At 49.3% G+C, this 27,628-nt stretch overlaps 1 protein-coding gene across 9 annotated transcripts in view; it reads left to right on the forward strand.

Moving 5' to 3' along the window:
* Positions 1-27,628, forward strand: part of HSF2BP (heat shock transcription factor 2 binding protein) — a 101,629-nt gene that overhangs the window by 16,731 nt on the left and 57,270 nt on the right. For 5 of the 9 annotated variants that reach the window (XM_082720957.1, XM_082720962.1, XM_082720961.1 and 2 more), the window contains 4 exons: positions 39-142; positions 12,085-12,234; positions 13,930-14,062; positions 22,843-22,960. In XM_082720957.1, coding sequence (XP_082577083.1) covers positions 39-142; positions 12,085-12,234; positions 13,930-14,062; positions 22,843-22,960 — 505 coding nt within the window. Of the gene's footprint in view, positions 1-38; positions 143-12,084; positions 12,235-13,929; positions 14,063-22,842; positions 22,973-27,628 lie in introns of all 9 variants that reach the window. The other 4 variants (XM_082720956.1, XM_082720959.1, XM_082720960.1 and 1 more) reach the window with 1 other exon arrangement.

Here is a 27,628-nt window from a genome sequence, read left to right on the forward strand (position 1 = left end):
TTGAAACGCTGAGTGTTATTGTGTCTCTCTCTTTCCAGGCCTGGAAAGGAAAGAGCAAGAGGTAGAGCAACTGAGGACAGACTGTGCGCACTTCAGAGCCCGTCTGGAGGCCGTGCAGGCTGACAGCATGAGAGAGAAGAAGGTACGAGGCCCGCAGGCCGCTGCCGGACACCCCACGGAGCGCTGTGGCAGCCGCGCCAGCCCTTGAGCCTCAAGAGACTGTAGTTTAAAATGTACAGAATTATGGGGGCGCCTGGGGGGCTCAGTCCATTACGTGTCAGACTCTTGATTTCCCCTCCGGTTGTGATCTCAGGGTCCTGGGATCGAGCCCTGCATCAGGCCCAGTGCTCAGCGAGGCGTCCACTGGAGATTCTCTCTCTCTCCCTCCCCCACTCCCCATCCCCGTGCTCTTGCGCATGTGCGTGCTCTCTCTCTCTAAAATAATGCGTAAGTCCTAAAATAATAATAAAACGTGTAATTCTGAATGCTTGGAAAATAGTCAAACATTTGATTTTTTGACCATTTCATGTGGAGGCTCTTTACTGGATGCCTTGTGATTGTCACTTCCTGTTTATATTACTCTTTTTACTTTTCATTTTTTTAAAAGACTTATTTGAGAGAGAGAGCATGTGTGGGTGCGCGAGTGGGGGCAGTGGGAGAGGGAGAGCGAGAAAGAAGCAGACTCGCCGCTGAGCGAGGAGCCAGATGCAGGGAAGATCTCAGGGCCCCCAAGGTCATGGCCTGAGCTGGAGTCAGGAGTCAGACGCTCAACCAACGGAGCCACCCAGACGCCCCTAATTTTTATGTTCCCACTTCAGGGCACCCGGGTGGCTCCATCGGCGAAGTGTCGGCCTTGGGCTCAGGTCATGGTCTCAGGGTCCTGGGATCGAGCCCCGTGTCAGGCTCCCTGCCACTCCCCCTGCTTGTGTTCTTTCTCACTCTCTCTATCAAATTAATAAATAAAATTTAAAAAAAAAAAAAGACCACTCTTGGACATTAAAAGCCACAGCATGATAAGAATCTTGAAAAAAGTGCACATTATAATTTATAATCAGAGATGTATTAATTAGAAATATTTGTACTTAACCTAGGGGAGCATTACTGATCATAAATTGTTGATGTTAGAAGTAGCCGATGAGTTTTATTATTTGCTGAGACTAATAGTATTTCTTCAAAATTACACATTCATGGTGTTTGTGTGGACTTAGTTGTTTCCCCTTCTCGTCTATAAAACTGGAACGGTCCTGCCACATCTGATGAAATTTGGAGTGTGTATGTTTTCATTTTTAACCACTGAGACGGTAACAGTACGAGGAACAGTAGCTAGCATATGCCGTTCCCTGTGCGCCTGCAGGTGGCCCGCTGCTGTCCGTGCTTCTCCCGTGGTCGTCCCAGCACGGCGGGCTCAGGAGGCGCTGTCAGCCTGGAGGGGGCCAGGTAGCGGGTCACAGGCCCGCTGCCTCCTGCGGAGTGTCTGGTCACGCTGCCTCCTTAAGGGAGGGAGTTCCGACGGTTTGTGGCTGCTGTGGACTTTCCCCCAAACTGGTGGGTTTTGTACAGACTTTAATACTGAGCAAGCAGAAAAGGTCAGAGAAAGAGTTTTAGTCTCGAGACCGAGTGAGGTCGAGTGTCACATAATGAAAGTTGAATCTTAGCTTTGTCCTAGGCTAGGTCACGCTGAGCTAAGGTGGAGGGCTGGCTCGTTTGTCGGGGCCCCAAGGGTTCCTGGTCTCAAGGAAGTAGGCTGGCAGACCAGAAGGAATTTGGTAAAAGTTAGCTACGTGCCTGTCGGTTCGTGACTTACTGAAATTGCTGAGACGTCTTTGTTAAGGTTGAGACTTAACTGGGCAGAATCTTCGCTTGCCTTTTCTTCCTTAATCAATAAGGATAGGGAAAATGGGCGCTTTGTGAGCATTTCAGATGTGACACTTAAAAGTACGCCCGGGCACCTGGGGCCTGAGGAGTTTGAGCATCTGACTCTTGACTTGGCTTAGGTCATGGTCTCAGGTGGTGCTGACCCTGAGATCCGTGCTGGTGTGGCACCAGCCTGAGAGCGTCTCCCCCTGCACCACTCCCCTGCTTATGGGCTCGTGCGTGCCTCTGCACGCTCTTACATCAATAAAGAACAGAAAAAAATAAGCCATTCCGGTAAAGCGCGAGCATAGAGGATGAAAGGGCCTGGTAGAGGAAGGTCAGACGAGTAGCGTGTTCCTGCCCTGACAGTTTGCCCTGAGTTAAAATGTGCAGATATTTTGGATTAAACGATTTCCTGTTTCCACTGAAGTTTCCTGTTTAATTGTCCCGCCGCTGTGATACAGAGGGGAGCCCTTTCAAGTTTGCCGTGGCAAGGCCGCGTCTCTCCTCGTTGTACGGAAGGGACAGCTGCCTTTTCCGTAGCCTTTTCTGTGGTCTCTGTCCAGGTCTGCACAGATCATGAGGCGGACTCTGGAAGCTTCTTCTAGACTTGTGCAATCCGGAAGGAATGCAGGGGCCGGACCCCAAATGAGAGCTCTGCCAGCAAGTGCTGTGGTGTGGGCAGACATCACGCGTGACAGACAGAAGCTTCTGGGTCCAGGCAGTACGATGCGATGAGGAAACACAGTGTGGGCTCCAGCTCATAAAGACGTGTGCTAGCCGAGCCGCAGCCCCGGCCCCTGCCCCCCGAGAACGGCCACCGGACAAGGAAAGCTTGCTTTTGGTGGTTGAATCAGATCAGTGCGAGGCCAGCTGGGCCTTGCCGTGGACTCGGGGGCCGGCCGGAGAGTGCCCCATGAGGATCCACTTTACCCACGTGAACTTGTTAGGACTTAACTACTGTTTCTTACTTTACCAGCTGCTCTCTTGAGAGATGTTTCGTGTGACAGAGAGACCTGTCGTGCCAGTAGAGTTGGGTCACCTGTAGTGACTGTGTGTGCGTGTGCAGTATTACCACAGCCCACGTTGCTTTTGGTTAAAGTTTTTAGAAAGAATTCTGCATGGCAGGAAGGTACGGAGAAATCCAGGGAGGTCCCCTGTGCCCTGCGCCCAGTGTGCCCCGTGGCAGCATCTGGACTCATTGCGGTGTGTGGCACGAGCGGGAGACCAGGGGGACGACCCTTGGGGTGTGTCTGTCCATCACCGGTGCGCACGCACTTCTGTGTGTGTGTGTCTAACTGGTTCTGTGCAGTTTTTTAAAGAAGATTTCATTTACTTAGTGTGCGCTGGGGGAGGAGTCGAGCGAGAGGGACGAGTAAACTCCCTGCTGGGTGTGGGGCCCCACGGAGCCGACCCCATGACGCAGAGATCAGAACCTGAGCGGAGAGCAGGCGTCGGACCGTCAGCGACTGACCCCCGCAGGCGCCCCCCCAGTGCAGTTCTGTCCCACGGGGACGTTCCTGGGACCACCACCATCTTCTAGAGGGTGAACTCGGAGATCAGCATGGACGTCCCTTCACGGCCCTGCTGCAGCCACACGTCCCCTGCTCCCCGTGCTCGCCTTCTGGCAACCACCAACACGTAGCTGCCATGTTAGTCCTTGTAGTTTTATGTCAAGAATGTCACGGAAAGGGGATGTCATGAAAATGACTTTTTTCCCTCAAATTCATCCAAATTCTTGCAATCAGGAGTCTGTTCCTTTTTATTCCACAGCACGGAGCTGTCACAGCTATCTAACTAACTTCCTCCCTCGAAGGACAGTTGGGTGGTTTCCGGCTTTTCACTGTTACCAAGAGCCGGACCGTGAGCATCCGTGCGTAGGTTTCTGTGTGATCGTGCGTTTTCATTTCTTTGGGTAAATGCCTAAATTTGCAGTCACTGGGTTGCATGCTAATGCATGTTTCATGTTTTGTTTTGTTTTTAAGGATTTTATCTATTTATTTGACAGAGAGAGATCACAAGTAGGCAGAGAGGCAGGCAGAGGTGGGGGGAAGCAGGCTCCCCACTGAGCAGAGAGCCCGATGCGGGGCTCGATCCCAGGACCCTGAGATCATGACCTGAGCCAAAGGCAGAGGCTTAACCCACTGAGCCACGCAGGCGCCCCAATTCTATTTTTTTTTTTAAGAGATTGGTTTATTTTAGAAAGAGAGGGGGCATGAGTGAGGGGAGGGGCAGAGGGAGAGAGAGACTCTCCAGCTGACTCCCTGCCGAGTGAGGGGCCTGACGGGGCTCGAGCCCACCACTGTAAGATCACTGACTGAGTCAAAAACAAGAGTCAGCGGCGGAACCACCCCAGGGGCCCCTGCGTGTTTGGTTTTGTAAGGAATCGCCAACTTGTTTAGCAGAGCGGCTGCTCCATTTTACGTTCCCTCTGGCAGCCCGTGAGTGATTCACTTGTTCCGCGTCCTACCCGGCATCTGGTGGTGTCGCTGGTTCTGTTTCGGCTGTTTCGGCAGGCGTGTGCCGGCCTGACTTGGCGGCTCTCTCCCGGCTGATCGCGTCGAGGCCTGCCGACATGCTCGTGTCTTGCCCACTTTCCAGTGAGCCGCTGCTTTTGCCCGTTGGGAGGGTCTTACCACCCGCCAGGCAGACGTCCGTTACCGGACGGGCGGTTTGCCGACCGCTCGTGGCAGGCGGGAGAGAGGTGCTCCCCCTCTTGCTGGGGTCCTCCCGGAGCACACGCGTTCCGTCTGCCGGGGTCCTGTCTGTGGCTTGCTTTCTTCCGTGGTTGTGGATTTTGTGCTCTAGGAACTTTCCCTGTGGCCCTAGGTCCCCATGATTTCCGTTTGTCTGATATTTTCCTATGTTATGTTTAAATTCTTGATCCATGTTGAGGCACGTTTTGTTTAAGTTATAAATTTCGGTCGAGGTTTTTTGTTTTCTGGTGTTTGTTTTTTTTTTTTTTTTTTTTTGTCCAGGGGCTCTTGTGCTTGGTGGAAGAGATGCTGTTTCTTCCATGGACCTGCTCTAGACCTCTGGGGGGTCCGTCGGGCCTGTTTGTCTGGTGTGTTCTGGCTTCTCGCGTCCTGGAGCTGTTCTCCTGCCAGAGCTCGCTGGCCAGGTTACCGTGGCCATGTAGTGAGCCCCAGCGTTGGGGAAGGGTTTCTTCCCGTCGAACATTTCTTTCCCCAAATTGTCTAGAAAGGCCCTTTACTTCTCCATATACGTTTTGTAATAAGCTCCTCTGTGTCTGTAAACATTCGTGCTGGGATTTTGATGGGAACGGCGTCATGCCTGCAGGTGAGTTTAGGGAGAGCCGCGATCCTGTCTGTCGTGTTCTGCCGTCCGTCGACAAAGCACGTCTTACCACTTCTGTGCGTTGTCTCTAATCTCTCTCACCAGCGGCCTGTAATTTTCCGCACACGGATCCTATACACGTTTTTTTAGATTTTTACTGGAGGCTTTCATTTTCTTTCTTTTTTCTTTTTTGGTTTCACAGAACGTTTTTATTTTTATTCAACTGTAAGCAAGTTGCAGAATTACTACACCATTCGGAAACTCCAGACTGGCTTTCCTTTCTCCAGTGAAGAGCGATCAGTTTAATGGTGGACACCTGGGGCTTTCTCACCCAGCCCCACAGCTCGTCTAGACCACCGCGCAGAGCCACAAAGCGACTCTCCCTGTAGCTCCTTCCAGTACTCTCTTTAAGGGAACCAGAGACACTGACCCCCAGTAACCAGTCTCCGACATAGCATACTAGGCGGTGTCATGAAGACGGACCAGAAGGTGCCGTCAGGCCAATTCCAGACTCAGACTCACAAAGGCAGCAGCAAGGAACCTGGTTTAAAAAAAAAATCTGTTTTTTTAAAACCTCCCTTAAAGAACCGTTGGTGCTCTGCTCTATTCCCGTAGACCGGATCTTCTCACCTGAACTTTTTCTTCTTTAAATTCCGAGTTGCTCTTCTTATGTTGATGATTTATGCCATCCTAGCACCAACATGTCCTCCAAGACAGAGTTCAGATTTGATCAGAACATAAAGGTATGACTGTTGAATTACAAAGGACAGGCGGAAGGGAAGGTCAGCCCGAGCTCTGTCTGGGAGAAGGGGAGCAGGGAAGGGGGAAATCTGCCGGCATCCCCGAATCGAGATCCCGCTCGGCGTCTCCAGGCTCTTCCCTGCTCTGGGCTCCTTTCTGCCTCCAGACAGCTGCTCACCGAGCTGGACACGTCGTCATTCTGTTCAGCCCGGAACACGTGCTGGCCACCAGGGGCCCAGGCTCATACTTTTCGTGGGAAGATGCCACTTCGAATTTACCAGAGCGGTCTCTGGATTGGCTGCTGAGAACGGCCTTGTCCCACCTCCGCGGCCCACCTGCTCGTAAAGCAGCCAGACAGACGTAAAGGTGAAGGCGTGGGGGCCCAGATCCCATGTAACTGGAGAGCAGTGTGCTGCTGCTGATGACACTGCCCTCCATGTCGACCTCCAGAGAAGGGAGCCATTGCCCTGCTGGGAGCGTCTGGGTCTGTCGTGACCAAGGCCTGGGTCAAGGCCATCCCATGCCATACTGGTGGGCTGATTCTTACCTTGATTGGCATCAACACTTTGCCCAGCTCGTCTGACCTCTGCCCTGGTGTATTTGACCTGCAGTGGGTGTCCTGGCTGCTTGTTGACTTCCTGCAGGGTCAGGGGCCCAGACTACTTGCTGAGGTCCACCAGCATCGCGGGGCCGACCTGGGCAGACAGTGCTAAGTCTTGGCAAGGCGTAGGCCTGTAGCGCTGACTCAGAGTGGTCTGCAGACTGGCCGTGGGAGGCATGGGACCAGCGCTGGAATGCCTTTCTTTTTTCTTTTTTTTTCCCCAAGATTTTATTTGTGGTGCACCTGAGTGGCTCAGTTGTTAAACATCTGCCTTCAGCTAGGTCATGATCCCTGGGGCTTGATCCCAGGACCCTGGGATTATGACTTGAGCTGAAAGCAGACACTTAACTGACTGAGCCACCCAGATACCTGGCATTTCATTTTCTTTGGAACAATTTTGAGTGGTGTTGTGTTTTAAATTTTAGTTTTCACTTTTTTGCTGTTAGTACACGGAAACGAGATTGCTTTTTGTGTGTTGCTCTTATAGCTTGTGAGCTGGCTGGACTCACTTATGAGGTCTGAGGATTTTTTTAGATTCCTTGAGATTTTACATAGACGATCATGGCATCTGCAGATAGGGAAAGTGCTAGTTCTTCTACTGTCTCTGCCGTTTGTTTCTTCTGTGTTCTACACGCTCTGGAACTTCTGCCACTGTGTTTAATCAGAGTGGCGAGAGCGGACAGCTTGCCTTGCTCCTGACCTTGGGGGAAGGCAATCTCTCACCACTAAGGATGATTTAAAAAAAATAGATCTTGGGTTTTTTTTTTTTAAGTTTTTATTTAAATTCCAGGTAGTTACATAGAGAGTTGTATCCGTTTCAGATGAACAATATAGTGATTCAACACTTCGTACATCACCCAGTGCTCCTCAGGATGGGTGCCCCTGACTCCCCACCCCTACTTCCTCCAGCCCCCGCCCACCTCCCTGCAGTTGCCATCAGTGAGTTCTGTGTAGTTGAGAATCTGTTTCTTGGTTTGCCCCTCTCTCCTTTTGTCCCCTTTGTCTGTCTGTTTGGTTTCTTACATTCTAGGTGTAAATGAGATCATCTGGTATTTGTCCTAATACTCTCTAGTTCCATCCATGTCATTGCAAATGGTGAGATTTTCCTTTTTTTTTTTTCTTAAAGATTTTATTTATCAGAGAGAGAGAAAGTGAGAGACAGAGGAGGAGCGGTGGGGGGGAGGGGAGACAGGCAGAGGAGGAAGCAGACTCCCCGCTGAGCAGGGAGCCCCATGCAGGCCTCGATCCCAGGTCCCTGAGATCATGACCTGAGCCGAAGGCAGACGCTTAACAGACTGAGCCACCCAGGCACTCCGATTTTGTTCTCTTTTATGGCTGAGTAGTATTCCGTTGGTTCACAGCAAAGTTGAGTGGAAAATACAGAGATTTGCCATGTAGCTCCTGCGTCCGTTCGCTTGCAGCCTGCCCCGTTGTAGGCAGAAATGCGATTGTAGCTGCAGTGTTTTGTAGATGCTTTTTATGGACTTGAGGACGTTCCCTTCGGATGCTGGTTTGCTAAGCATTTTTATCACGAGCGGGTGCTGGGGTTTGTCTGGTTTTCGGAACCTTCCATCCCACACTCCCATCCTGTATCTGTGTATGCTTAGTCCTCGGTCCCTGGCTCCTCCCTAGGCTACCCCAGACCTGCTGTCTCTAACGGTCTGTGTCTTCTGAATGTTTCGTAGAAACAGAAACACAACAGGTCGTCTTCTCCGTCGTGTAATCTTTGGAAGTTCGTTCACATTAGCGCGTCGGTCGTTCCTTCCTGTGGTACCACACTTTCTCGATCTCTACCCGTTGACGGACATTTACTTACCCGCAGCTTCTCACTCTGACGGGTCATGCTGCCTTGAATGTGCACGTACACGTGCTCGTGGGGGTGTGTACTGTAATTGTTCTTGGGGGCTCCCCGGGGGCGTGGCTCTGGGGCCGGACGGTGAGTGTGCGGCTCACCTCGTGAGGACCCGCCGTACCGTCTGGCAGAGCGCATGTGCTGTCCTGCTTTCTACCCGGGAAACGTGGAGGCCCTGCTTTTCCATATTCTTGTGGACACTTGGTATTGCTGGTCCTTTGAGTTACAGCCGTTCTCGCGAGTGTGTAATGGTATCTCACTGTGCTTTTCATTTCCATTGTTCTTGTGGTGAGTATCTTTTCACGTGTGTATTACTCATTTGTGTAGTTTTCAGACAGATGTCTGTTCACATCTTTTACCTTTTTAAATTACGTTTTTGTTATGAAACAAACTTGACACATAATGTTAACATGAGTTTCAGGTGTACAACTTTGGCCTTTTTCCCAACCAACATCATCTTTTTAAAAAAATTTAAATTCAGTGTAGTTAACACACAGTGTGTTACTAGTCTCCATGGTAGAGGTCAGTGATTCATCAGTGGCATAGAGCACCCAGAGCTCACTCCATCATGTGCCCTCCTGAATGCCCATCCCCTGGTTACCCCATCCCCCCACCCCTTCCCCTCCAACAACCCTGTTTGTTTCCTGTGATTGAGTTTCTTGCGGTACCTGGGTGGCTCAGTCAGTGAAGTGTCTGCCTTCGGCTCAGGTCATGATCCCAGGCTTCTAGGATCAAGTCCCACCTTAGGCTCCTGGCTCAGTGGGGAGCCTGCTTCTCCCTCTGCCTCTGCCCCTCCCCTCTGCTTCTGCTCTCTCTTCTCTCACACTGTCTCTCAAAATAAATAAATATTTTTTTTAAAAAAGGAAATAATTTAGTTTATTGCTTGCCTTTTTTCTTTCTTGATGGTGTCTTTTGAAGAGTAAAAGTTTTAAATTTTGTTGTTCAGTTTTTTTAATGGATTATGATTTTGTTATGACATCTAAGAAATTTGCCTCACCTAGGGCCAGAGACACTTTTTCCTGGCGATTTTACATTTAGGTCTGTGATGCATTTTGAGTTAATATTATTATTATTTTGGGTTGCCTGGGTGGCTCAGTGGGTTAAGCCTCTGCCTTCGGCTCAGGTCATGGTCTCAGAGTCCTGGGATAGAGTCCCGCACTGGGCTCTCTGCTCAGCAGGGAGCCTGCTTACCCCTCTCTCTCTGACTGCCTCTCTGCCTACTTGTGATCTCTGTCAAATAAACTCTTTTAAGAAATACATATATATTATTATACATATGAATACTTATCTAGTTGTTTTAGCATCAATTTGTTTAATAGATTATACTTTTTCCATCGAATTGCCTTGGTACTTCTGCTAAAATCAGTTGCCATAAATATTAATGTTTCATGGTCTATATGTTTATGCTTATGCTAGTACCACACTGGTTTGATTTCTGTAGCTTTATAATAAGTTTTTGTTTTTGTTTTTGAAATCAGGCAGTGTTAGTCCTCTTTAACATTGTTTTTCTTTTTCAAGTTTTGTTTTTTTGCATTTCCATATGCATTTTAGAATCAGATAATCTCTTTGAACAAAGAAGCCTGCTGAAATTATGGCAGGGATTGGTAGACATTGAATCTGTAGGTCAGTTTGGGGAGATTATCATCTTACTAATAATCATCTTACTAATATTAGTCTTCCAGTCCATGAACATGGTATGTCTTTCCATTGATTGATCTTCTGTACTTTTCCTTGGTGATGCTTTGTAGTTTTTATATACAGGACTTAAACTGCTTTTCTTAAGTTTATTCCTTTTTCTTATTTTTGAAGTTATTGTGAATGGAATTACTTTTGTTGAGTTCTTCTTGATATTCTTGTACTAAATGTGCAGCCCTGTGCCAGGGCATATGTGCCTGTAACCACCACATGTGACTGTGGTGAAGACCGTCCTGTCTGGTCATTCTCAGCAGTTACTGTGTGATCTTGTCAAAGGTCATCATGACCAGACTAATTGGAATACAGACTGCTTCAACTGTGAGAAAAGCTAGATTTTGGAAAGGGAGTGCTTGATGTAGGTTTGCACATGTCCTCCTGACTTCTGTGGGTTCAGCTGCAGACCCCTGAGGAACACATCTAGGAATCCAGACTAGTTATTAGGATGAAACCAGGATTTGTAATTACCTAAGGCAGTATTAGCGTGTTTCGTCAGTTCAGTGACCATCTTTTCTCCTACAGTGAGTGTGAATATAGGTCTGGATGTGTATGGTCCTCTGCATACCAAATACCTCTTCCCCAGGGAGCTGTGAATGGACCGCCCTCTGTCCAGCTGTGAAGGCAGCAGTTTGATTTGTGGCCCATTGCTTCCTTTTCTTCCCCGCTAACTGACCTGCACTCACCTCTCTAAAAGAAAAACCTAAAACAATTTAACTTTTCAAAAAAGATTTATTTGAGGGACGCCTGGGTGGCTCAGTTGGTTGGACGACTGCCTTCGGCTCAGGTAATGATCCTGGAGTCCCGGGATCGAGTCCCGCATCGGGCTCCCAGCTCCATGGGGAGTCTGCTTCTCCCTCTGACCTTCTCCTCGCTCATGCTCTGTCTCACTGTCTCTCTCTCAAATAAATAAATAAATAAATAAATCTTAAAAAAAAAAAAAGATTTATTTGAAAGAGAGCACATGCGTGTATGCAAATGGGAGGGGGTGCAGAGGGAGACGGAAGCAGACCCCCAGCTGACCGTCAGGCCTGACATGGGGCTCGATCCCACCACTCTGAGAGCGGAACCTGAGCTGAAATCAAGAGTTGGACGCTCAACCGACTGAGCCACCAGGTTTCTATATTTCTTGGTTTAAGGAAGCGCTCTCACCTTTTGAGGGAACTTCAGGTAACAGCAACAGTGCAACCAGGGGTGGAGGCTGGGGAGGCCAGGAAGCCCCATACGAGCCAAGAGCCACGTGGCACGAGTCTAGGAGTGATCGTAAGGTCTAAGGGCACATCAGGAGGACGGTTCGCTGTTAGCAGTCCTGGCTGAGGTTTGCCGGCTGGCCCTCATGTTCCCGTCACACTGGCACCGGCATGCCTGGGCGCCTCCTTCCCACTTCTCCCTGTCTCTGCCCCAGATGTCCTAGCCGGGCTTAGCTGTGTCATCTGCTGTCCTTCCACTCGAGTGAGCCGGCTGGAGGGGGCCCTTCTACTGCAAACGGTGCTCTGTGGATGGCTGCATTCAGTCCTTACTTGGTTCAGGTGCCCCCACTGGCGTCAACTCTTGGTACTTTACGTTTCGTTTTAGTTGAAGCTGGTTCAAGTTTTTGGTGAAACTTACAAGCTCTAATGCAGCAGTGCATTCTTTTTTAAAGAGTGTTATTTTTCCTCTGAACTTTTAAAAAATATGGATCGTGACTGTCTAAGGATTAGTTTTCATTTGCCAACTGTTTTCTGTAATTCTGCATGCATTTTTAATTTTTTAATTTTAATCTTTATTTTTTTAAAGATTGATTATTTGACATAGAGAGAGAAATCACAAGTAGGCCGAGAGGCAGGCAGAAGGGGTTAGCAGGCTTCCCGCTGAGCAGAGAGCCCATTGCGGGGCTTGATCCCAGGACCCTGAGACCATGACCTGAGCTGAAGGCAGAGGCTTAACCCACTGAGCCACCCAGGTGCCCCTGCATGCATTTTTAAAAAACAGTTTGAGTAAGAAACCTGGTAGAGGTATTTGAAGGTTGAATGCTGTTCATTTGGCGGATCTTATTCTGTTCTGATTTTAGGAGAAGCTCGCTCTTCGCCAGCAGCTGAACGAAGCGAGGCAGCAGCTCCTGCAGCAGGCAGAGTACTGCACGGAGATGGGGGCGGCAGCCTGCACCCTGCTGTGGGGCGTCTCCAGCAGTGAGGACGTGGTCAAGGCCATTCTGGGAGGAGTAAGCATGCCCCCTGCGCTCCCGCATATCGCCCATCCGTGTGGAGGGGCCCCACAGGGCTCCGTGTGTCCTCTAAGGCACCCACAGATGACGTCCACGTCTTCCGTTCATCCGTCCGGTAGCGTTGGCGTGGCGGTGTGCAGGGGCCTGTGAGAGCTGGGGCTCTGGGGGTATGTAAGATGAACGACAGAAGACCCCTCCTGTCCCAGACCGTTGCACTTCACGATCGTTCCTTGACTTCTGCATACACTTAACGGGGTTCACAGAGGTTGTCATATCCACCCTGTAATGCAGGTTATTTCCTGGTAACATGGTATTTGATTTGTTGAAAGTTTCATGTTACTTTGCATACGTATGTTAATAGTACACACACACTTTCTCTCTCTCGCTCTCTCTCTCAAAGCTTCCCAGAGGAAGAGAGATCTGACATGGGCTTTGAGGAGCTGGAATCGGGGTCAAGGGCACGCATGGGGAGGGGAGAGGAGTGGCATCCTCAGAGGCACGGGCTGAGAAGCCTGAAGTTAGATTTAGGGACGGTACCTGGGTCAGTGGACCCAGAGCGGGGGGTTAGCACAGTAGGGTCGGGGGCGGTAACGTCACAGAACAAGGACGGTGTGTGATTTTGGAAGGCCTCAGGTGCTAGGTTGCTGATTTTACCTAGTAGGTGGCACGACTGGACCCCTGAGGGTCTTGAGAAAGAGAGTGACGGGGCGAGAGACCTCGGGAAGATGGTGCCGACCTCGAGTGAGGTAGATAGGAGGGGCAGGCGTGGGAGTGAGGCAGGAGGACTTACTGGAACGCTGGCCCCGTGGCGCAGGCAGGGCCCTGCTGTGCGTGGCAGGGAAGGCAGGCCCGGTGCCTGAGCGCCAGAGGGGCTGGCGCGTGTGGCTGCGCTCTCGGCGGACGGTGAGGTTGTGCACGGGGAACAGGTGCAGGAAGGTTTGACAGGACGCCTCGCGACCTGGAGAAACAAGTTACGCATGACTTTAGGTGCAGACGGATTGTGTCTTAACATCTGTGGAGCTTTATTAGGCTCAGTTACCGTAAAACCCAGCCACTGTGAGTGTGCAGCGCGCCGGCTTTAGGTAATTTCCAGAGCTGTGCCATCCCCACAACCCGGTCTCACAACACTGTGGAGCCGTGGAGCTGCCTTGTGCGGTTGGTGGGTGCGTCGGCCTTGAAGGTCTCCCTGAACCCGAGTGCCCCTGGGAGGCGCTTCAGCAGTTTGGGGTGCTGGGAGGGACCTGTGCTGAGTAACAGAGATGCGAGGTGCCCGCCCACCTGCTCACCGCTGCCGTCTCCCGACGTGCTGGCGCTTCTCTTAACATTCTGTTTGAAAAGCTCTTCTCCAGTGGCTGAAACCTATGGTTTCCTGCCTGGACCCAACAGAGCACGTATTTTTCTCGCATATTCCTAGTGGACTCGGGGTGAACCCCCCGGTACTTCCACTGCTGCGCAAGGTTGCTCCGTTCCCTCCCATGTATTTCATTTTGCTCTTTCCGTCGGGCTGCAGCATAATTTTTCTACGGATTCCAGACTTCCTCTTTTTTGCTCTTTTCCATATGGGAACTTGTAACGAGGGAGTGGACTTTTAAGAACTGCTTTTGTCCTTCACGCGGAGGCTTCCTGTTGTGCCCTTGTGTTTTGCACCAGTATTTGCGCAGGGGTGTGACCCTTTCCTTTCCACACTTTCAGGAGAAAGCTTTGAAGTTTTTCAGCATCACTGGTCAGACCATGGAGAGTTTTGTGAAGTCACTGGATGGGGATGTCAAGGAGCCGGATTCTGATGAGAATCAGTTTGTGTTTGCTCTGGCTGGGATCGTGACAAGTAAGTCGTCCTTCGGAGACGCGGGGACTGCTAGCCGTGTGTCTGGGGTGGCGAATACGGCCCGGCTGTGTGAGTAGGAACGTCTTCCGGGAATGTTTTCAGTGTCCTGGGGTTCTGACCCCACAGAACCTGGTTGGGTGGGTCTGGGGTAGCCACGCAGTGTGTGTGTTGTGGGGCATCGCCCAGGCGATTGGGATATACTCGGTCAGGAAGAAGACTGATCTGGGAAGCACAGGATGGGCTGGCGTGTTCTCTTCAGTTCTGTGCCTGGAAAGGAGGCAAAACAAAACCGTACGTTAGCTGCTTGTTACTTGGAATCACTTTATTAACATCTGGTTAAAGTAGGAGCCTTAAGCGTAAGCGGAGCTCTTGCTGCTGTTTTGGTAGAGTAATTAAAGGATTCCGAAAACCCCAACAGTCTCCCAACGAGTATAGTTACTCTAAGGTAGAGTTCTGTGGCAAACCTGCTGCAAGTGATAAAGCCGGATAACTAGATAATTAATAAACACTACCTCAGTATAGTGGGAAGTGATAGGTAGCAGTGAGTATCCCTGTTCTGAACTCAGTGAGACAGACCTGTTGCTGGGACTGTCAGATTTACTTGCAATATTTTTGCTCTGTTCTGTCGCTCTTTCCTCTGTGCCCTATCCTGTGCCACTCGTAGGGCCATTCTCTGCTGTGAAACAGAGACGAAATCTTATTTTTCCTCATGGCATTATCCCTCATTACTAAAATCCGAATGAGGTAGATCCTGTGTAGACATTTTCTTCATAATCCCTTAAAAATTGGTGATTTAAAAAAAATGGATAACACTGCTTTGAACTGGATATGGAGACTCCACCGGGGTCCGGGCTGGTCCTGATTCAGCCCGGCCCTTTTCTAGGCTCGCATGGCACCTTCAGAAGGAGGGGCTTGTGTTGCTCCACTTTTTAAATTGTTTTAAGGTATTTTAAAAAATATATATTTTATTTATTTGACACAGAGAGAGTGCACATGCGCGCGTGCGTGCGCCAGTCAGGGCGAGGGGCAGGCAGAGGGAGAAAGAGAAGCAGACTCCCCGCAGAGCAGGGGAGCCCAATGTGGGAGTCAAGCCCAGGACCTTAGGATCATGACCTGAGCTGAAGGCAGTTGCTTAACCAACGGAGCCACCCAGGCACCCTGTTTTGAGGTCTTTTTTTAAACAGAAGGCACACTTGGCGATTGGATTCTCTGCTGTTTGCTGGGACCCCAAAGCCCTGTGATGAATGTAATTTGTCATTCTGCTAAGTTGTGAGTCCGAGCTGCTGGAATTGCTGGCTGGCGTGTGGGGCTGAGGTGGCTGGCCAGCAGGTAAAGCAGCCTTGTTGCCGAACATACGAACTCAGTTTGACCTTATTTATTTCGACTCGGAGGGGCTCACATGGGAAATCATAAAGAATTGGGAAGTACCCACTTAAATTTGTCACTTATATCTTGTGAATTTCACTGGAAGATGAATTCATTAAAGTCCTGCTTCACAGAGACCATGGGGGCTTATGCATCTCTCATACCAAGACTGTCCTCTGGGGAGAGGCAGTACAGTAACCTTGGCTCAGTTGTCACATAGTTCCGCTGCCTTCTAAAACAAGAAGTCTTTAAAAACATCTATATGTGCTTGGTATTTTGATAGGGATTGCCTTAAGTGTGTAGATTGCTTTGGGTAGTATAGACATATTGACAATATTTGTTCTTCCAGTCCATGAGCATGGGATGCCTTTCCATTTCTTCGTGTCGTCTTTAATTTCTTTCATCAGTGTTTCATGATTTTCAGAATACAGGTCTTTCACCTCTTTGGTTCAGTGTATTCCTAGGTGTCTTTTTTTTATTTTTTTTTTAAAGATTTTATGTATTCATTTGGGAGAGAGAGAGAGCGAGAGAGCAAGCACAAGCAGGGGGAGAGGCAGAGGGAGAGAGAGAAGCAGACTTCCTGCTGAGTTGGGAACCTGACTCGGGGCTCCGTCCCAGGATCTGGAGATCATGACCTGAGCCAAAGGCAGATGCACTTAACGATCTGAGCCACCCAGGTGCCCCTATTCCTAGGTGTCTTACTGTTTTTGGTACAGTTGTAAATGGGCTTGTTTTCTTAATTTCTCTTTCTGCTGCTTCATTATTGATGTATAGAAATGCAATAGATTTCTGTGTGTTGATTTTGTATCCTGAGACTTGGCTAAATTTGTTTATCAGCAGATTTTTGGTGGAGTCTTTCAGGTTTTCTGTATAGAGTGTCACAGTATTTTTCACAGAGCTAGAACAAACAATCCTAAAATTTGTATGGAACCACAGAAGACCCCAAATAGCCAAAGCAACCTTGGGGAAAAAAAAAAAAAACAAAGCTGGAGGCATCACAATTCGACTTCAGATTATTTCAAAGCTGTAGTCATCAAAACAGTATGGTATTAAAAAAAAACCAGCATGGTATTGGCACAGAATAGACATATAGCTCAATAGGACAGAATAGAAAACCCAGAAATGGACGCACAATTGTATGGTCAGTTACTCTTCAACAGAGTAGGAAAGAATGTCCACTTGGGAAAAAAAACCATCTCGTCAGCAAATGGTGTTGGGAAAACTGGACAGCAACATGGAAAAGAATGAAACTGGACCATTTCCTCATAGCACACACAAAAATGATTTAAGAACCGGGGGCGCCTGGGTGGCTCAGCAGTTAAAGCCTCTGCCTTCGACTCAGTTCATGATCTCAGAGTCCTGGGATCGAGCCCCATGTCAGGCTTTCTGCTCAGCAGGTAGCCTGCTTCTCCTGTGCCCTCTCTGTCTGCCTCTCTGCCTACTTGTGATCTCTGTCTGATAAATAAAATCTTTAAAAAAATGATTTAAGAATGGAAAAGACCTAAATGTGAGACTTGAAATCATCAAAATCCTAGAGGAGAACACATTGGCCAAAGCAACTTCGTTTTAGATATGTTTCTACATATCTAAAAACAAAAGCAAAATAAACTAAAAACAAAAGCAAAAGTAAACTGTTGGGACTTCATCAAATTAAAAAGCTTCCACACAGCAAAGGAAACAACCAACAAAACTAAAAGGCAACCTACAGAATGGGAGAAGATATTTGTAAATGGCATATCTGATCAAGGGTTAGTATCCAACATATATAAAGAACAGATGTAACTCAATGTCCAAAACACAAATAATCCAGTTGCAAATGGGCAGAAGACATCAGTAGACATTTCTTCAGAGAATACTTCCAGATGACCTGTAGACACATGAAAAGATGCTCAATACCACTCATTGTCAGGGAAATGCAGATCAAAACTACAACGAGATACCACCCCACACCTGTCAGAATGGCTAAAATCAACAATGCAAGAAACAACAGATGCTGGCGAGGGTGTGGAGGCAGAGGAACATTCTTCCACTGCTGGTAGGAATGCAAACTGGGGCAGCCACTCTGGAAAACAGTGTGGACATACCTCCAACAGTTAAAAATAGAACTATTCTGCCATCCAGCAATTGTACTTCTAGGTATTTACCCAAAAGACTGGAGATCACTAATTTTAAAAGATATGTGCACACCTGTATTGGTAGTAGCATTATCTAGGTAAATTATAGGTAAATTACGGAGACAGATGAAGTGTCCGTCGACTGGTGAATGAAGAAAGAACAGGTAGTTTATATGCACAGTTACTCAGCCATAGAAAAAGAATAAAATCTTGCTATGTGAGATAAGTCAGAGAAAGTATCCTGCTATGTGAGATAAGTCAGAGAAAGACAAATACCCTATGATCTCACTCATATGTGGAATTTAAGAAACAAATGAGCAGAGGGGGAAAAGAGAGAGAGAAACCAAGAAAGAGACTCTTCACTCTAGAGAACAAACTGGTGGTCACCGGAGGGGAGGTGGGCGGGGGCTGGGGGACGTGGGGGATGGGGCGTCGGGGACACCTGTCCTCATGAGCACTGGTGATGGACGGAAGTGTTCTACCACTGTACTGTACACCGGAAACTAATACTATACTATGCAACTTCCTGGAATTGAAAGAAAAACTTAGAAAAAATTAAAATTTACAGACAAGTAAACTCATGCATGTCGTGGACATCAGAGCACCTGAGACTCGATAGCAGAGACTCTTGTGTCCGTGACAGTCGCCTCTCCCTGTTGCCGCTTCTCCTTGTCCTCCCACGTCCTGGCACTACCGCGGGCAAGCGGTGTGGAGGAGGAGGTGGGCTGGGACGCGACGCCCGGCGGCCATTTCCGCTTCTGCCTCTGACCAGCCCCGTGTTTTTGGGTCTGGGACCCTCGGTTTTGTCTTCTCAGGGGACTGTCAGACCCCACGTGGTGACAGGTCTGTGCTAACCCTGGGCTTGAGTGGTTGTGCCTGTGCCTAGAGCATCACTTTTCAACCTCAGCACTAGAATCTTCCATTGTGGGGCCTTCCTTTGTGGTGTAGGAAGTCATCAGCATGCCTAGACTCTACCCTTAGAGAGGCCATTGTTAGCCCCCCGAAGTGTGACAATCAAAAACGCCTCCAGATATCCCCAAGTGTCTCCTCAGGGCAAAATCAGCTTTCTGTGATCAGATTTCTTTGAGAACCACTGCCCTAGGTCATGACCTTAACCTTTTATGTACATAGACAGATTTAATTAATTAAATCAATTATCTAATTTATTTATTTAATTAACTAATTATTTAAATTAACTAATTACCTCTCACATCTGGGGTGCGAGAGGTAATTATTGAAAAATGTTTTAGGGTCATCGAAGGGCTTTTTTGTTTCTGTGTTCCACGGGCCTGGTTCTGACATACTGGATTTAGTCAGGTTGCACAGAGGTCTTGCAAAATCAGGGGAATTAGGAATGTATTATCTACATTCTGGTTAGTCATAGATATCTATCTATCCGGTTAGTCATAGATATTTTTTTAGTTGTCGTTCAGCGGTTGGTCTTGGATAATGTTGGATATCTGGTAATCCTTCCTTAGATAAGAGCTTTCCTCCAGCTGACATTGTATGGCCTAGATAATGAACTGTGTTGTTGAACCGGACTGTTTCCTTACACGCTCACATCCCTCCCCTCTTCATCTTGCTCAGGGAGGAAACAGTTATAGTCTACCTTGGAGTTTTCTGGATTAATGGGACGGAGGAGGCAGTTGATGTGCATGTTGGATCAGAGGGATCCCGACAAAGACTGTCCAGGTATCCTTCAGATCTGGGGTTATGATCCGAGAGAAGTAGTGTGGAACTCAGTGAATCCCTGCGGATGTAACTTTCTGGGTGAACTGTTGGTTTTTCAAGGTATGTTGGCCAACTTTATAGAAGGGACAGTAAAGGAACCCGAGCATTAACCTGTTCCGCGGGAGGGTGGGTGGCATGTGGTTGGGCAGCTCAGCAAAATGGGATACAATTATTTTGTTACGTGTTCACAGATCTTGGATGAGTGCGTATCTTTGACCAGTAGGCCTTTTAAAAGCAGGTGACACTAGGTGATTGGAAGGACTGGTACAAGGAATAACCAGTCCTTCTTCTTTGAAGCTGGTCGCCGTTGGCCTGTGGCCTTCTGAGGCTTCTCTGCTAGAGGGCACTGAGAAAGTTTTGTAAAGATTTAGCAGAACTCTTTTGGCTTTTGCTCTAGTTATTGGATTCTGTCCATAGAATCAGAATCTTTTTCCCATAGAGACCACAGTTCATTCTTGCTTATTTCTTGAATCATATACATAGTTTGGACAGACTAATATTCCCCTCAGCTATAATCTGTGTATGAGAGAATTCTCTGGGATTTCTACAAGTCATCCTTCTGTAGTCCCGCAGGAGCTAGATCCCCCAAACTATGAGCAAAACTGCCTTCTGGAGGCTACTTCCCAGTGGGACTGGGCACCCTTTCAGCTCCGAAGGGCGTCTCCGTAAATGGCGCACAGAGGCGGTGCTTTCACAGGGAGATTGCCCATGGCCCCCAGCTTTCTCCCTTGCCCCTGACAACTGAATGACTGACTCAGTAAGAAGCCACCACAGCAAATGCAAAGAAACAAAAACCAAACAATAAAGCAAAGGTTACAGTATTAAAGTTAGAGGAAACTTGCTTATGTTTCTTTAAGAAAGTGTGGTGTCGTGTTAGTGCTGTGATGAGAGTTTTGTAGGAAGCAAGTCCGAGATGAGCAGCCGAGACTAAGTAACTTATCAAACACGAAAACTGTATCTGTGTTGCTACTGTTATTTTAAACAGCTTTTCTGAGATGTAATAATCTACTCTACAATTTGCCAATTTAAAGTGTGCACTTTGATGGCATCATGTGATTTGCCTACATGTCCACAGTCCACTTTGGGTCCTTTTTGTCCCCCTGAGAAGAAAGGAAGGACTCCCGCTAATGGCTGTTGCTCCCCAGTACCGCCATTCGCCAGGCTCCAGGTGACCACTGATCTGCTTTCTGTCTCTCGACTGGCCTGCTCCCGGCTTTTACATGGTATAATCACAGCGTATGGGGTCCTCTGTGCTGGGCTTCTCCCACTCAGTGTCGTGTTTTCGAGGCTTGTCCGCGTCGTTCCTGTGTATGACTGGGTTTCCAGTGTGTGGCCGAACCGCACTTATTCCTTGTCCTTATCCATCAACTGAAGGGTGTCTGGGTAGCTTCTACTTTGTTGTTATGAATAATGACGCTGTGAACGTCTGTGTCCATGTTTTGGTGTGGACGTGTGTTTGCGTTTCTGTTGGGCGGGTAGTAGGAGTGGGATTCCTGGGGTCACATGATCATAGGGTTTCAGCCACTTCAGGGGGCTTTCAGCTCATTTTCCAGGCCTACCAGCGATGCCCGAGGGCTGCAGTTGCTCTGCGCCCTCGTCCGTGTTTTTAATTAACTTTCTGATCATGGCCGTCCTAGTGGGCGTGAAGTGGGATCTCACTGGCTTTCATGTGCATTTCCCTGCTGGCCAGAACTGTTGAACATCTTTTCACGTACTTGCTGGCCATCTGTATGTCTTCCCTGGGGAAATGTTTATTCAACACTTTGGCGCATTTTGAAATTGAGTTACTTATCTTTTTATTATTGATCTGTAAGAGTTTTCTGTATATTCCAGATACCAGTCCCTTATCAGACACGTGATTTACAAAATTTTTCTCTGATTCTGTCAGTTGCCTTATTACTTACTTTTTTTTTTTTAAGATTTTATTTATTTATTTGACAGAAATCACAAGTAGGCAGAGAGGCAGACGGGGGTGGGGGGGTGGGGTGAAGCAGGCTCCCCGCTGAGCAGAGAGCCCCATGCGGGGCTCAATCCCAGGACGCCAAGATCACCACCTGAGTTGAAGGCAGAGGCCCAACCCAAGGAACCACCCAGGTGCCCCGCCTTATTACTTTCTTGATCGTGTCCTTTGAAGTACAGAAGTTTTAAATTTTGATGATATCCAGTCTTTTTTTTCTTTAGTTGCTTGTGTTTTCGGTGTCATATCTGAGAAACCATTGTCTGATCCAAGGCCATGAAGATTTATCCCTATGTTTTCTTCCAAGACTTTTTGGTTTTAGCTGGATATTTAGGACTTTGGTCCATTTTGAGTCAATTTTCATATATGATGTCAACTTCATTGGTTTGCATGTGAATATCCAGTTGTCCCAGCACCATTTATTAAAAGGATTATTTATTTGTCCTTTCTTCATTCAATTATTTTGATACCCTTCTTGAAAATCAGTGAGGAAAATAAAACGAGGGTTTATTTCTGGATAGACAAAAAGAAAAAGGAGCGTCCAGGATTGATGTCGTGAGCTGATCTGGTAGCACAGATGAAATTTTATGTTCGTCTTCAGATTGTAGTCAATCAAAGGCAGAACAAATAAGTGATAAAGTTCATCCTCCATTCTTTTTTTAATTTTTTTAATCCTCCATTCTTGATAATTAACAGCAAACTGAAAACAGAAGAAAAGTTCTGAAACTAGTGAAGGAGACCTGTGAGAATCACCTGAGACGCCGCGTTGACCTGTGGATTACTGGAAGCTGCCCGTCGGGGTCAGGGGGCGGCCAAGGCTGCTGCTGCCCTGCTTCTCTCCAAGTTTGGCCTGGTTGTCTGAGCGGGCAGTTTTAGTCCCTGCGGATCATGCTTTATTGTTAGACCTAGCTAAAGAAAAGTCTCAGCAGCACAGACACAAATAAACGCGGGGAGCGCCGATGTGGCCGATGTGGCCGGATGGGTGCTCACTAGTATTGACAGAGCCAGCAGGAGCCGCGGCCTTGGAATTCCAGTGGGGGCCGGTGGGATTACCTGGTCTCATCAGGGCCTCCGGCCTACAGAAACGTGATACTTGCCGGCCCACAATAGGATGTAAAATTTAGAAAAGAGCTTTTTCAGGATTAGTGGTCATACTCTTTTTTGATCTCATGATTTCAGTTTGCTACTGTGGTTCAAAGTCGTTAGGCTTTCACTCCCAGGGTTGAAAATGGCTTTCAGTGTGTTTGGTCCCAGATGGAGTCGTATGCGTCCTCCTTCCGTGTGAACCCTGCCTGCCCCGAGCTGTTGAATCCAGGCCCCGGAGCGCGCTGCGGTCAGGTCGCAGACATACTTAGATCCTGAGCTCTCTTCCCCCGACGCGGTGTCTGCTAAGCACGGGGGACATAACTCAGCGTCTTGGTGACTGTTGTGCCTGTCAGTTACTCTCTGGGCTGTCAGCTCCCGGATGGCCGTTTGGTCGTACTTCGAGGGCTAGTCTGCATTTTCAGTATGTCCGTTAGGAGACAGAGCAAAAAACACTCCGTCTCAGGCAGGCTTTCCCAGGCTCTGAAGGAACAGTGATTTTGATGCTCCGTCTTATCTTTCTGTTGCAGATGTGGCCGCCATTGCGTGTGGTCGAGAATTCTTGGTTAACTCAAGCCGGGCTCTGTTGGACACCGTGCTGCAGCTTCTGGGGGACCTGAGGCCGGGACAGTGCACCAAACTCAAAGTGTACGGTGGACGGTATTAAAAAGCTCGTGTTTATTTACTTATTAGTTAGAATTTGCTGACTGGGCTTGTTTTGCAAGTAAACGCAGGTAATTTGGCAACAGTTCCAAAAAAGCAGAAGAAACACGTGACGTGGAAATTAAGGGATGCGTTCTTTATTGACTGCTGTTTCATTTCCTAAGAAGTGAAATGAATATTCTCACCCGTTAGAGCAGTCAGTGAGCCCCAGATGCTATTATGTGACGCTTCAGGGTTCTGTTAATTGCCCCCAGAGTGAGCTTGGAGGTGTTTGTGACAGCAGTGTCCCACAGCCAGATACGAAAATCGGATTGGGTTTCTGCTGGGTAAAAACCTGGTGTTTCAAACAACACGTCCTTCTCGGTTCTGTAGGTCGGAGTCCGGTGGGGGAGCTTACCAGGGTCTCTGACGAGGGTCTCTGGCCAGAGTCGCGACGTTGACTGGCTCTTTTCCAGAGGCTCCAGGCGGGAGGCTTGTAGGAACGTTCAGACTGCCAGCGAATCCTGTCCCTTGCTCTTGTAGGTCTGAGGCTCTTATTTCTTGCTGGCTGTCACATGTGGCTTTTCTAGCTTCCGGGCTCACTGAATTTCTGATCACACGAGCCACCCATCTCCAAGCTCCGCGAGCTCACTGAATCCTTCCTATATTGGGAAGCTCTTGGACTTCCTCTTCTACCAGCTGGAGAGAATGCGGTGCTTTTGAGGGGCTCATGGATGGAAGTTAGAGATCACGCGATGAACTCCCTCTTAATGGACTCCGAGTCCCTTGATGGGTCATGTCTGTTCTGTTTGCCGTCACCGTCAGCCATAGAACTTAGCACAACCAGGGTGTTTCGCTCTGCGTCCAGCCCCGGGGACTAGGGCAGGAGATGTCTGGCCATGTTAGGCTTCTGCCCACCACACTGTTCATTCTGACTGGCTGCTTTTCCTCCTTGGAGCATTGTTTCTAGTAGCTTCTTTAAAGTCTCTGTCATCTTGGCTGGTGTCTCTTGGTTGTCTTTTCCCTTGTGACTTGGGATTTTTCCCGTTTGTTCGTGTGCGGAGTAATTTGGGGTCGTACTGTGGACATTGGAATAGGGGATGCCCCAGGTCCTGCTGAAACCGTGGAGAAAGCGTCATTTTGTTTGAGCAGGCCGTCAGCCTGGTTGGGTTCCCGTCACAAGCTCTGACCAGCCTTTTGGGTCACTTCCGGCTTCAGAACTGCCCTCTGGTGCCACCCGTGCCTGCCTGACGCCTGGCTTGTCGCCGGCCGTTTCGTCCCCAGGCTGGGATATGCTGCTTGTGACTAGACTGACACGCGGCGCCTGGCGTGAGGCCAGGGCTTCTGAACAGTCTTGTGGGGTCGCCTGCCCGATTGCTGAACTCCTGCCGCGGGCCGGGGACTGGGTTTCCCCTTCGCCTGGGCTGCTGGGGTTCTGCGCGCCCCGCCGCGTCCTGCACGTCCGCCGCATCCAGGGCCGGGGAGGATTTCCTTCCACACAGCTGGGGTGACGTGGGGGCCCCGCGCTCTGCAGAGCCCTTCCCCACACCCCTGCCCGAGCGGTGTCTCGTGCGTCCGTGCCGCCCCTGGGCTCGGGGCCGGAGGGTGAACTCACTGGTGGTCGCTGCGCTCGGAATTCTGCACTTCCCGGTCCGCCCGCTTGCTCCGGTTTGCCTGTCTGGGGTTTCACCAGCCGCTCCGTGCTTTCTGTTCAGAATTCTTAGCTGCGCTCCGTGGGAGCAGAGGGCGGGCTGTGGCTTCCGCCTTATCTGGAAGCAGATTCTGGAGTCTGTTCTGGTATTTTCTACCAACAGATACATGTCTGTGAGCAGTCCGCTACAGCACGGCGCGTGACTCCTGCAGTTCTGCGGATGTGCTCACACGTGCGTCCGTGGCTCTGGGTAATTCCTTTCAAGTGTCCTGCGCGGGAAAACGTGGGAGGTTGGCTTGTCTGATCCCCGACTGCCGGGCACTGGGTTATTTGCAGGCTTTACCGCCCACGCGGAGCGGTGTGGGGAGCGTCTGTGGCGAACTCCTCCGAGCCCGCCCGTGCGACGCCGCTCCAGGAGCCGGACGCAGAGCGGCATGGGGCAGGGAAGGAGCGCAGGGAAGAGGGTGAGGCGGCTGCCGCGCGGCCACCCGAGCCTGCACCTTTCCCGACAGTGGCGTTCCCCCCGGCCCTCCTCAGTGCTTCGTTCTCTGTTCCCCGCTTGGGAAGACTGTACTCTAGATCCTCCTGCCTGTCTCCGGGTGGATGTTTCCAGCGAGGGGCAGGTCTGCAACAGTTTTGTTCCTGTGAATTACCTGTTCGCGTCTGTTGCCTCTTTTCCGTAGGGTTGTATCTCTCCCGACGGGCTGTGGTTTCCTACGTGTTCTGGATACTGCACGTTGTCTCTCCTGCTCTGCGGTCTGTGCGGGGTCAGGGCTTAGGGGCCAGTTCGCCTGCTGCTCCGCTTCCGAGGCTAGGCTTTGTGTGGGGCTGCGTCTCTCCTAGTCCCTGCGGTTGCAGCGCAGGGAGCCCGTGCTCGCTCCCTCGGCAGCCCTTGTCCTGCAGCGGGAGATGCGCGGACTCGCATTCGGAGACGTTTGCTTGCTTGCCCGGCTGTTTTCCATCTGCCGGGGAGCAGAGCGCACCTGTGGACGGTTCGCCTCAAACCCCACTTGGGACCTCGGCATTCGCCATCCCGAAGTGGCTCTCCTGCCATCATGGTCTCTGGCCGCCTTCGGGTTTGCAGGCCACTCGGCCGTGTTTTTCTTCACTGCGCTCGCCCGACCTGGGTCCTCTGGAACCAGGACGTTTCTTGCACTGCAAGTCAACTTCTCTTTTTGGCCTCTTGCTCTCTGGACTGTAACTTGGCTCTTCCCTTTTCATCTCTGTGAGCAAAGGTTGCTCATTTTCAGCAGTTTGGGTGCCTCAGACCCAGAGATAGGGAATTTTAAAAAAAGACTTAAATCTTTAGAGCAGTTTTAGTTTCACAACAAAATTCAGAGGAAGATACAGAGATTTTCCATATTCCCTCTGGTCCCCACACATAGTCTTCTCCATCAACATCGCTCACCAGAATTTTTTTTGCCAACAGTGAGCCTCCACTGACACGTCATAATCTCATCATCGCCCAAAGACTGTAGTTTACCTGCACGAACTCTTCGTGTGTACGCTTGGTCTGCTTGGACCGCTGTGTTATGACATACGTTCATCAGGGCAATAACATACAGTGTTTCCGCTGCCTAGAAATCTGTTGTGTTCTCCTGGTTCCTCTTTCCTCCCCCACCACCCTTGGCAACCACTGATCCACCACCGGCCCCACCGCTGTGCCTTCACCAGTGAGCCCTGTCGCCGGGATCCCACGGGATGCAGCCTTCTCAGACCGGCTCCTGTCCCTCAGTGACATGCTGTCACGGCCCGTCCGAGTCTTCCTGTGGCTTTGAGTTTTAAGAGTTCTTTGTGTATTTTGGATGACTTTCCTCTATCAGATGCGTCTTCTGCAAATATTTTCTCTCTGTCCGTGGCTCGTCTTCTTACTTTCCTGGCATGGTCTTTCACGGAACACAAGTTTTTAATTTTGAAACTTATCAGTGACTTCGTTCACGGAGCTTGGTATTGTGTCTATAAAACAGGTGTCACTGTACGGGGCGCAGATGTTCTCTGACATTATTCCCTGGTAGCTTTACAGTTCTGCATTTTACGTTGGGGTCTGCGACGCATGTTGACGTAGTTCTGTGGCGCACGTAAGATTGGCGTCTGGGTTCATTTTCGTATGCGCAGACGTCCGGTTGTTCCAGTGCCACTTGTTGAAGAGACCATCTTTGCTTCCTTGTGTTGCCTTTGTTTGTTGGTCCGGCGTCCGCTGGCTGTGTTTGTGCGGGTCTGTTACTGAGCTCTGTTCTGTTCCATTCACCTCTTTGTTTTTTCTGTCACCGGTACCATGCTGTTTCGACCCCCGTAGCTTCATGGTGAGGCCTGAAGCCAGGTAGGGTTGGTCCTCCAATCCGTTCTTCTGTGCCATGTCGGCTCTTCCCGCCCTCTGCCTCTGCACAGAACCTTACAATCGGTTTGCTAAGCCCCGGAGTAACCTGCTGGGATTTCGACTGGGACTCATGCATCTGCCGACCAAGTTGGGGAGAGCAGACGTCTTGACAATGTGGAGTCTTCCTGTCCATGAAAGTGAAATCAATCTACCCGTTTTTTCTTTTTCTTTTCTTTTCTTTTCTTACTTCCCTTCCCTTCCCTTTTTCTTCCTTCCAGATTTATTTATTTATTTGAGTGAGAAAGAGAGGAGGAACAGAGGGAGAGGGAGAGAAAAACTCCAGCAGACTCCTCACTGAGCCCAGGGCCTGACGTGGGGTTGGATCTCACGACCCTGAGATCATGATCGGAGCTAATACTAGGGTTGAACGTTTAACCAGCTGTGCCACTCCGAGGGCCCAGTCTCTCTGTCTGTCTGTCTCCCTTCCCTCCCATCTGCCTTTCTTTCTGTCTTCCATTTATTTAGTTATTTGCTTCATCAGAGTTTTCTAGTTTTCTTCAAACAGGTCTTATACATATCTTGTTAGATATATACCCGAGTACTTAATTTTTAGGAGGTGCTAAGGTGAGTGGTATTGCATTTTTAATTTCAATTCTACAGGTACATTGTTGGTATATGGGAAACCACTTGGCTTTTGTATGGTTGT

The sequence above is a fragment of the Mustela nivalis genome (genome assembly GCF_964662115.1).
Source record: "Mustela nivalis genome assembly, chromosome: 1".
NCBI classification, from domain to species: Eukaryota; Metazoa; Chordata; class Mammalia; order Carnivora; family Mustelidae; genus Mustela; species Mustela nivalis.